This window comes from Argiope bruennichi, chromosome 7 (assembly GCF_947563725.1).
Source record: "Argiope bruennichi chromosome 7, qqArgBrue1.1, whole genome shotgun sequence".
NCBI classification, from domain to species: domain Eukaryota; kingdom Metazoa; phylum Arthropoda; class Arachnida; order Araneae; family Araneidae; genus Argiope; species Argiope bruennichi.
The window spans coordinates 127,407,846-127,419,917 of NC_079157.1; the positions used below are offsets into that span (position 1 = coordinate 127,407,846).

Here is a 12,072-nt window from a genome sequence, read left to right on the forward strand (position 1 = left end):
AAAAAAAGTAGATAAAAAATTGCACGTCGACCGCATCAAAATAAAGATTTGGGTTGACGTGTCGAACGCACTTAAAACAGTGTAATAACTTATTACATAAAATATTATATAATAACCAATACAAACATGACATGTGTTGCATTTCATCTAGAAATCTTGTTTTCTCCTGCTGTTCACCGGTAAGAGAATAAATGTGTTTCGAGCTGCCTGGGGGATCACATGCAGCAAAAGAACACACAGCGAAGCATTCCTAAATTAAAATAACTGAACTTGCATTGAACCATTTACAAATAATTTGATTATTCTGTTATTTTAAATGTAATGTCGTAAAGGGTTTTTAATTTTATTTGAACGTGCCTGGGGTGGATTTTAAATAGTTATCGAAGTTTCTTGTAAAGGTATGAAATAATTTTGATATATTCTCGACGCAATAGTTAGAAAGATGTTTTCGAAAATAACTGGTATTCTTGAATCTGTAAATCTTTAACATCTCTGGGAACTAACAGACAAGTTACATTATTCTTATAAATATTAAGTTAGAAGGACGACCTTTCCATTTTCTCATGTTCGAAAAGAAAATATCCTTTTTGGAATGATGCCGAAGTAGGGAAACGAAAATTCGAATGCGGAACAAGCTGGATAGAGGAAATTTGGTATGTGGCACTCACACCAGGATTGTAAATGTCGAACAAATATTCTACAAGATCAAAAGAAAGAGTTGAAAGTACATATCACTTGCTTTTCTTCACTGTGCTGCGAAATACCTGAGGCGCCAATTTCTCATACGAGAAAACTGAGCGGGGATGAGAATATCCAACTATTCATAGAAATGCATGAGCGATATAATGGCTCGGTCTGTGTCCGATTTTGAGCCACCAAATTTACTTGATCACGTTATTATCCCCCATCAAAGGTTACGCTTCAGTTCAAAGACACCGTTTCCTTCCATTGTCATCGACTAATGTACCTGCATCACAGTTCTCAGACGAGTCCTCCCCCGAAAATGGCGTTGCATTGTTTTCGTCTAGTGGAGTGGCTAGAGCGAAATAATTTTTCTGTGGATTCGTAAATCCTGACGATCATCTAAAGATAAGCTAAGTATTTTTTTTTCTTTTTCCCCAAGGGTGAAACATCGTTTGTTTCATGTGGTGTGTTCTAAATGGTACAATAATTTGCTTCGAAGGACTCAAGATATTTTGCCCATCTCTCTCTCTCTCTCTCTTTTCTTTCTTCTTCTTTTTAATTAAATAGTCATTTTGTCGCCGTCATTAAAACTTTTTTCAAATTATATTCTAATTATTACAATTGTATTAAAGTGCGTGATATGTTTCAAGACTTTGAAGCTGCTTTGAAGCTAGAAATGAAGGTAATACTTAAAACAATTGGAAGACTACATATTTGAATTTAGTGATTTAAGATATCAAACCTGTGAGTGCAGATACAAGATGACGTCATTCCACTAAATTTTGAAAGTTCATTCATTTTCATTTTCTTTGTTAAATCCTAAGCATAATTATAATTTTCACAAAATCGGAGTTTATATTACCTATTAAATTATTGCACATTTTGCAATGCATTAGGATGTGATGATAAGCATGATTTTAAATGTATTTAAATTTGCCCTCAAATTGGACGCGAGACTGAACTTTCATGCACACATGTTGCCTTTCCAATGTGTTCATGTTATTAGTTTCGTTTGTGCGAGATATTTCAAAATCAAGTTCTACCCATCTGTCCTTAGAGTATGAACAAAATGGCTGTAAATTGAAACGGTTAACGACTTTGTGTTTTTGAACTGTTGATTATTGTAGGGAGTTTCTTCTCCGTTATTATAATGTGGTTACAGGCTTACGACCTTGGCGTGTGTAATAAGTTATGTGTCTGCTACAGTTGAATGATCCATTTCCTGGTTTTCGAAGTTATTTCATCAACAGTAAAATCCCTACTTGTTGCGAATTGCACAGGGAGGGAGGGAGGGGGAGTCTTCTGTGACTGATCGGAAACAAGTAACCTTAGACACCATAGCAATGTTTAAATGTTTTGTGTTCCAGTTCGAGCAGATGTAGGTTGTTTATTTTTGTTTTATTTAACTGATCAAACTATTCCTCGGTTTATCACCATTTTATTTTGTGGCAGGTGTATATTTCTGTAGAGGCACCCGCCAGTGACGTTAGTCTTGAGACCGACTCCTGGAGCCTGAACCAAAATATTTTAAATGTATAATGTTTAAATTTTTTGGTGGTTAATTAAAAATTTTTTTGATTAATCGACCGATTTAAGCTGCATAGTTTTATAATAATAATAGTATGCTTTTGAAGTGTTACATATTTTTTGCTGCCAGATTTCGTTGAGCGCTGCCGTTGCTAGAACTTCAGTCGACCTTATATAAATAACGATCAGCATATTCCCACGAGTGCAAAACAAAATGTTTTCACGAATATTTAAGTGAACTGAGTTTTCGGAAGGCAAGATTTAACATAGGTGAATTATTAATAATTAATCAAAAATACATTCACAATAATTTGATAACACAATTGTGTCAGCGCCAACATGCGAATCGTGTATTGCTTCAAATTGCAACTTCTTTGAGCACGTGTTGATATAGCAATACTCTCAAAAGTTTTCTAGTAGGCCTATAACACACATTTTAGTGCGGTAATGAAGGTCCACTATAAAAACTTTTGGCAGGTGGCGTTGGCAGTTTTATCAAATATCAGATGCAATTACCTCTTTTTTTAAGGTTGGAATAAAACTTAGTCGTAATGCCACTTACGGTTCTCACAGATGGTCAATATTGTCGATCCTGATGATCCATTTCCTTTACATCTTCAGAACAACCCCTGTTTAATTATTACTGTATCGCGAATGTGGGAACATTTTTGGGAGTCATTTGGTTGGGGGGGGGAGTGAAGTACTTGAAGACAAGCTCTGCACAATCTGAGCCCCCACATTCGATAACCTTAAAAATTTTAAATTTTTAAATCATCTCAATTATGGCGCAAAGCACAATAGGTATTTCAAACCATATCAGAGTTACTCTCATCCACCAAAGTATTTTGGGTAGTTGCTTGGGTAAATGTAGACATAACTGGAGGCGGGAAACTGATGTTTTTTTTTAATTTTTTTTTTCCCTAGTTGTCAAACATATGAAGAAGCTTAAAAGCTCTGGCGATATGAAGCATATTAAAATTAAAATTACAATTTTTTAAAGATAATTTGAGTATAGAAATACACATACTTAAGTAAATATAATTTTCATCTAATAAGCTTAGTATATTTATTTTGAAAAATTATTTTAGGGTTCTCAAAGATTGAGGTTCTTTTACAGAAATTTCTGGCCCTGGTCATCATCGCAGCCATGGCACATTTCTGGAGAAATGCAGATTCCAGCATTTTCAGAATCGAATTTTATCATATTTGAAATGTCGAGATTTTGGCGAATCTCCACTTTATAGACCTCTCTGTGTTCGAAAAACAAATGACTGTCTGTCCGCGTGTCCCTGTCAAAAATAACTAAGAAACGTTTTGAGCTAAAAGGATGAAATTTGATATATGATCTTTGCACCAGATTTGTAAATTTTAATCCATTTAAGCAAAATCCATTGAGTGGAAGTCTGATGGTCCGAGTGTTCGAATGAAAATGATAACTGAAAAGCGAAGACAGTTGGATGGATAAAATTTGGTGCACGGATTTAACATCACTAGTGTAGACATTCATGAAATCTATAGCCAAATCCAACAAAGTGTTCGTCTGTACTTTCAGAAGCATGCGAACGAGATAACTCAAAAGCGCAATGACTTAAATATATCGAATTTGGTATGAAATTTTGTGACTGCAATTGTCGCTTTCGTATCAAATTTTTGTTTCAATCGATTGTGGAAAATGTGTCTTAAATACAAATTCGATTTTTGTCTATTATTAACTGCTTTCAGGAATCGCCATAAAAAAAATGGCTAGGATCTCTCTATAGATTCGGTCAAAAGGCTTCATTCACGCCAAAGATGGATCTTTCGTAATGGTTTTAAGTCAGTACCATGCAAGGCGTTCTCTGGGATAAACCTTTATTACAGTGTGTAGAGTGTGCGAGAAAGTTTGTTGAGATCACTCCCGCTGGTTTTGTTCTAAGCCTGTGTCATGTCTGTCATCGAAAACTGCTCTTGTATGTTAACTTAACCCTTTAGGTACATTTGGCATATCAGAACGTAATGCATTTTTTGAATTTATGTTTCAATTTTTTTGTAATACTAAATACTCCAAGTTATCTCAATGTCATGAATAATATGAAAATAAATGAAATTTTGCATAAAATCTACTGCTTTTTAAATGCCCCAAAAATAGTGATCCAAATTCAAAAAAAAAAAAAAAAAAGAATGTATATCTAAAGGGTTAATAAAATGGGAATTCCCCCCCCCCTTCTTGTTACTTGTTTATCACGTGGTCATTGTAAATAAACGGCACGTGTGAAGGAGAACGATCTTTTCCCAAACATACTTCAAGGAAATCTTCTTATCTTCTGTTGCGTCATTTTTTTTCGAAAATTACTTTTTGGAGCGTTTTTTTGTTATGAAGTTTGTTCTGTTCTTTCTTTCTTTCTTTCTTTTTTAAATCTTGTTTATGTTACTTAAATGGAAAGCGCATATTTAAACCGCAGTAACCTTCATAGAAACGTAAGAAAGATAAAAATGAAATAACAAAAATAGGGTAGTGGCAAATATTATGAAATATCGTAATATATATTATATATAAAAAGCGTTGCTTCTTATAAAAATATTTTTTGATTTTGTTGCAACGTTTAAGAAATTATTTCTCAGAAATAGGAAACAAGCAACGAAATATTATCAAATAATAATGATGTCATCTACTTATTTTGAACAGAGTATTCATGAAACTGTTTTTAGAATGAGAATCAGCCTCGATATATTTTCTCCTCATACCCATTCTAATTCTTGCACATTTTTAGTTTGTATTCAACGAGTAAAAAGAAACGCAGTGCACCCATCCATCGATCAAAAAGTGAGCGTCATGGACACAGCATGGTATGAATAGCCCCTGTATGTTTGACTGGGCAAGTCTCTCGTTTGAATTGTAATCCGTAATGGTTTACATTTAGTTTTAATCTTGCTTTTATTTATATGTACGTGAAACTGACCAAAAAATAAAAGTATTTCATTAGTTAAAAAAAAAAAAAAACGTGAGGAATTTTGTTTGTTTTCCTGAATTCGAAAAACAAAATTGTTGAATAGTGCCGATTTGTCACTGAATAGGATAACTTAAATGACGCATGGATCTAAGAGAATGAAATGTGGTATGTGGTATTTTCACAAAAACTGCCGATTTCTATCAAATATTGACAAAAATCTGCAAAAAGGATATTTTTCCATTCTGGTACATGTGAACATGAGTTAAAATAAATAAATAAAATGTCGCGCGCTCTCTGTATGCGTTTCCTTCGCTATGTAGCGAAGATAACTGTAATCATGGTATGAAGCTCTACAAGAAAGTCAATGTAAGAAAACTTCCGCTGAGTGCGTGATTATTTTGAAATGGCATGGACATGATTTATCTGAATGAATCGAGACGCGATGGGCTAAATTTGGAAAATAATTAGCTTTGACCCATTACATATTTCGTTTTCTTTCCCTCTATTTTGCACACCACTGCTACACGTGTGGTTGGCATTGAATTTCTGGCTCTGTTCAGATGCAGCAGCACCTGTGACGGCCTGTAGCAACTGACTTGTTTCTGGATTTTTGTGGACGTGTGGCATTTTTTCTTTCATGTCCTTCCAGCAGTCTTTAGAATGTAGGTCAGGGGTGCGCGCGATTTCCAAAAGATTATAGAATTCCGTCTTCTGTAACGGCTATATCATTTTACAAAAGAGGGATTTCGAAAATGAAACTCGCATTTCAAGGTTTTCCGTTTTGGGAATAAAGTTCCACATTAGCTCATTAAATGCAGATTAATTTTTTTTTTGCTTTGTTTCGTTAGAATATTAAAAATGTGTTTATTTTTACGAGAATTGGTGTTCATAATAATGAAGTTGAGTTTCTGTATTCATGAATTTTCGTGAAACAGTTCTAAGCTACCCCTTTGCTCGGGGCTTGATGTAACTATTGCTTTTAGCAGACAAACCCTTACGAAATCTTCCTAAAAATTTCTTATATGAGGCAGTTTTATGATTTCAACATTGCAAGAAACAGAGTTGGATGCCGAATGATTATCTATGTATTTGTAGATATGATAATTCAGAAAATGCAAAGGGCTAGATGGATGAAATTCGCCATATGATCGTATCATCAAGATCGGAAATGTACATACGATATCGAATCCAATCCTTTAATAAGTGGACCGCCTGTCGTTTTGTATGTATATGAACATAGTCGTTCCAAAACTGTAATTATTAAGTAAATGAAATTTTTATGCATTATCACGTGACAAAAATTTTAAATCTAGCAAAAGTCTGTTGGATTTAGTGGTTCCAAAACAAGACCTTTAAAATTGTTTGACTGTTTTGATTGCACTGCTGAGTGGGAATGCACCATTTTGTATTATTATATTAGAAGGTCAAGAGAAGAGCACTGCCGTTCATTTTATCATTGTTTTTAATTTTTCAACACCAGATGCCTTTTTCTCGTCATTGCAAAATATGCGACGTTGATTTCAATTTAACGCGAGTGATTAATCCACTAAAGAGGTTTGAGGATTTTTATATTCTTTTGTTTATTTGTATATAATTTTTATTATTGTCACGAATAGAACATGTCACCAGGGCTTTGTTTTTTCTTGTGATCTGAAATAGTTTTCTAGGTAAGTCCTAAAAGAACGCATACGCGGTGCGGAACATTCTTTTTGACGGATTTATTTTGCCACCTGTTACCGTTTGAGTTTAGCAATCTTTTCTATTGGTTTCCTGCTGTCTTCTTTGCGGAAAATGCTTGTGATCATAGGAACAAGGTTTTTTATTTTTTTATTTTCTATTTTTATTTTAACCGTTAACGCGATAACTTAATCCCATTGCGGATAATTACTTTAAAGTTACAGTATAGGTTTCGTATTATAAAAGCAATGAAATGAGACAAAAATTTTATAGTTGGTGAAATACTTTTTCATTTATAGGCATTTTTATATATATAAAATCATTTGTGAGTTAATGGGAAAAAAAACATATTTACATACATTTCTCTCCCTATATCCACCGTAATTTACTTGCATTTGAACATTTTCCTTAAATTTTGAGTCATTTCGTAGAACATTATACCCCCTAACTTTTTTGCAAAGAAAATTACGATTGCGGCACCATCATTTGGTATAGAATGTAAACCGTTTCGCTCAAATTTCATTAAAATTTATTACCAACCCCCCTTTTTTTTAAAAAAATATTTATAATATGTTGTTTTTTAATCATTTTCCTGTTTATTTCTTTTTCAAAATATTATTATTAGCATTAAACTATTTTTATTTGCGTTTTTCTATGTAGACACTTACACGGTAATTGTTGATTCGCCCCAATAGGCCCTTTTGTATCTGCTATGTGTTGTAGGGTATCTGCTATGTGTTATTGAGCGACTTGTCGAAAGAATTTGCTTTTTGAGGGTCGCACCAACCACAAATACTTTGAATATTGACAATGCAACCATGACGTAATAATAGCACTTTTTCAATTTACCCTCTTTGCCCGATTTTTTTTAGTTTTTGAAGGAGAGCTCCGACTCTTTACTCTGTATATGCCTAATACATTTCTTCGTAATGAGAAAGGACATAAAAAAAAATGTTAGTCTGTTCAATGGATGACTAACAAACGGAATGAATGGTAGTTTATTGTCACAGACAACATTTTTTTTCTATAACAAATTTTTTTTTCATTAGGTTGATAAAGAATGCGTGAAATACAGATTCGATATTTGATCATTTTAACCGCATGCCAAGGATTAATTGGGGGAGGGGGGCATTAGAAGGGTTACGTGATAGATTCAGTAAAAATGCTAAATTTACGCCAAAAGTTAATATTCCGTGTCTATTGTGCCCAAGTACCATGTAAATTTTTTTTTTCTTAGATAACACCTTTATTAGAGAGTGTGTGAGAAAGTTTAAGGGAGACCATTAACGCTGATTGAACCTGGCGACGCAAATCATCTATCAAAGAAAAGTACACAGTGAAGAAAAACCTTCCGCTTCACTTTCGGTGAGGGTTCGACAAAAGAATTCCCCTTTGCTAAAGTCCTGTGTCTGAATCGTTTCGATCGTCTTTATTGCATATTCTACGTTCCATTCCTTTTCGAATTTCAATACACCCGGAGTGCGAAACTATTTTATGTAATAAAATATAGTTTACTTACCGTTATGCTTATGCAACTTACAGATCAAACTAGGAAGGGGGGGGGGGAATAAGACCCCTTCAGCTGTGTAAAGTGACCATTGATTTCCGAAACAGCAGATCAGCTGCGACATTTCAGTTCCAAATCTGAAATAATGCATTTAAAGTAATTGGCAAAACTTACGACTGCTTTTCATTTTCCATATTTCAAAAGGCACCAACCAAAAACTACTGCGTAGAATCAATCTAACTTTTTCACAAGCAAGCATTGCGATATCAGCTCTCAAAATATATAATGATTATGCGGCGTCATTGTGAAGTTGGCTATGAAAAAAATTCACATCCAGCAAATGAAGTCCTCTGTTGGGGGGGGGGAATCGAAATTACTTTCGAACAACTTAATATCTTCTAAATTTAGCGGTATTGTAACTTCATTTTTTAAAAATTATTCATAAATTATACAGATATTAAATAAAATCCTTCTTTAGCTTTCATCTATGGAAGAAAAACTGTACTTTAGAGCAACAGTGCCTGTCATTTATTTTTGGAAGTTAGTCAAAAAAATATTTTTGTTTTTAATGTTTAATTTTGGAAAGATAATGTTTTTTGGAAATTATCGCAGAAAAGCGTCATAATTCAACTTAATTTTTAATTCATTAAAATTCCCCCAAAATCGTTTCGAGATTGCACTCTCTCATCCCTCCAAAGTATACATGTGCTAAATTTGGTATTTATAGTTGTAGATCTACAGGCCAGATCAAAGGGTCTGGCCTGCAGAGGGCAACACACAAACATTCATCTGTATAATTAGTGTAGGTAGATGAAATAATAAATCGCACCATTTTCGACCATTGCTGTCATCTAAAGAGGAAAAATTCTGCTTGATATCTATGTATTTTACAAAAAAAAAAAAAAAAAAAAGTGAAATTAAAATATCACGAATTTAGAAGATGAATGAACCAGATATGTTCAATTATAATAGTGCTGTGGTGTTATGAGACAGTCTCAATTAGAAAGGTTCATGTGCGCAACAAATAGAATTTAATTAAGATAATTAAAATATTATTTTAAAGTCGGATATTTTGGCGGAATCATGAACATAAAATGACATCTAAACGAGTTACCTGAAATCGTATATGACCAGTGTTTCCGGTGACGATAGTTGGTCATCTTTCTCTTAGCAGTCGGTCAGTCTTTATTATAGGTAGAGATAGCAACAGTGCCAGGTTATAACAATATCCAGGGTTAAATTTTTAGCAACAAAGTAAGCGGTTTTAGTTTAATGTTAACAATGAAATACGCTGTTTTAAAATTTAAAAAAAATCTTCCATTTTTTTAATAGATTTCTTAAAAAGTGGAATAATGGTATCATGGGAAAGATAATTTTTAAATTTCTAGCTAATATAAAAATAATTTTTATGCTGTTATATTTTCGATTGTTATGATGGAAAAATTCCAAAATTTCACCTAATTTTTAATGAATTGTTTTATAAAGAAAATCTTTCCATGGTTCGTAATTTTTTTTTCTGCAGTGTATTTGTGCCAAATTAAAATATATTGGTCTATCGTGTACGGCGCCAATGAACGTACATATGTTCATCCTTATTATTAGTGGAGGTATAGATTATCAAATTGTAGATAATATTCTAAATCTCCATGTCTAAAAATGATTTATTTTTTCAAAATTAGAAAAATATATATATATTGTGTCGTTTATTTATAACAAATGATTTTTTTTTTTGGTGGTGGTGGAGTTATTCTGTAAATTATCAGGATATTGTTCATTACAAATTTCTCTTTATATTCATTTTGAAATTCTCATATATTGCAAATTTAAACATTAGTTAAAAGATAATACTTATGAATTGAAGATCTTTTTTCGTTGTTCATTTGTCGTGCCTATAGCTGCAAGTTATTGATGTGTTGTGCATATAGTGAAATATCTTGTAACATAAATTATCTAAAACAATTAGAATAGAAAACTGAATTTCGATTAAATTCTGGTTTGTTTATTTTACAGGAATTGACAAAACTCCAGCACAAGAATGTAGTTGCCTTGTTAGAATGCGTGGTAAGTTAAAATTTCCACTTTTTTGTTATTTTAGCTTTTTTATACCAAAAACTTTTAATTTTGGTTTGCATGTTGAAGACTTGAATGAATGATGATTGTTTTTGTAGTTATTAACATTAAAATAAATTTTCCATTTAAAATATAATCTTTAAAAATTGGAGAATTGAAAGATCCCATTGCAAAAGAGCTTTTCCTAACGAATCGTAAAGCGAAAAGGCAATTAACATTGCATGATCTCATGTACAAGGTCGCATTTCGTGTTCCGTCATTTAATTGCAAATCGAATCATATCAGGAGACTGATGGCAAAACTTGAGATACCGCTGACTCTGCTCAGATATTTAAAATATTATGAAAATCCAAGCTATCAGAACCTGTATGGAAAGAATTGATTAGAATTTTCATTTCTCCACTTTGTTACTTATTATTCCTTCAGCTTTTTTTGCAATGCAGAATGAGATTTTCTTTCGTTAAATGTGAACTTTTAATATTGCCGAGTTTGGTGTTCAATTTGTTACTTCAAAAATTGTCAATCGGATTTGGGACGAAATCTATCGTAACGTATTAAGTTGGATAGTGTGAAATCTTCTATACAACTAAAATACGATCTATACCTTAAGACACAAACTAGAAAAATGCAATGCATACGCTTGTGTAATCGAAATTTCGATCTGTATCTACGAGTCGATTGCCCATCGGTCTGCTTTGTGTATGGGAGCGCTGAACTCAAAAACGCAGTTTGCATAATTAAATGAAATATGTTATGTCCCCGAATTGTAGGTATGTGTGTAATATTGAAACCCATGGCTAAACGCATCGTATTTTGTGAGTACTTGAGAAAGTCGACGTCAATGGCTGAGCGTTCTCACAACTATGGTTAAGAGGGAAAAAAAATTCCTGTCATTGGTTTTGTATTAAAATAGTTTGAAAAATCCACTGCTTCTCAAGGAGGAACGAGTCCGACGAAATAAACAAAGAGGACGACTCCATTGTGGCACGTGGGAATGACCCTCTGGAGAGGGGATGAGGAGGCTCTCATTATCTGTCATTGCACCTCTTCGCGAAAGTTATTTTGGGATGAAAAGTGCTCTTTTTATCGACTGCTCCGTTCTCCCTCTCCCCTCCCCGATACCCATGGAAAGAGTGGAGAGATAGCAAAAGATTTTTATTTTATTTTATTTTATTTATTTATTTTTATCTTTGGCTACGGAAATAAGCTTGTAAACTCCACTTTTTTGCGGAATTTTTTTCCCTTCTTAAATGTTCCGAACATCTCGAGTGTGCTCTGATGACAGCAATTCCGTTTTATGTTCGTAGCCGGAGAAGAGAAGGAAATTCTGCCGATGAGACGTTTGTTCTTGACCGTTCGAACGGAAACTTGAATGTTTTTTTTTTTTTTTTTTTTTTTAATTCGAAAATCTAATTGGGTCTGAAAATAACATGCGAGATTTTTTTCGGAAATGATGATTTGTAATGCGAACTGCAGCGAATTTGAATAAATTTGAATTTTGATAAGAGATAAACAGGTAATTTTTCAGATTTGTCTTGAAGCAGATTAAGAAGCAGAAGACATAGATTTTAAAATTTTTTAGTTAGTACGATTTTTATTGACTGTTTTCGGACGGTGTGTGGTGAGCCTTAAAACTGCCTCTTATTTTTCTCGAAAAACGATTTGGTTTGTCCATTC

The 12,072-nt window shown here is 33.2% G+C and overlaps 1 protein-coding gene across 3 annotated transcripts in view; it reads left to right on the forward strand.

The window, feature by feature from the left end:
- Positions 1-12,072, forward strand: part of LOC129974886 (serine/threonine-protein kinase unc-51-like) — a 103,004-nt gene that overhangs the window by 34,743 nt on the left and 56,189 nt on the right. For all 3 annotated transcript variants that reach the window (XM_056087660.1, XM_056087663.1, XM_056087662.1), the window contains exon 3: positions 10,336-10,386. In XM_056087660.1, coding sequence (XP_055943635.1) covers positions 10,336-10,386 — 51 coding nt within the window. The remainder of the gene's footprint in view (positions 1-10,335; positions 10,387-12,072) is intronic.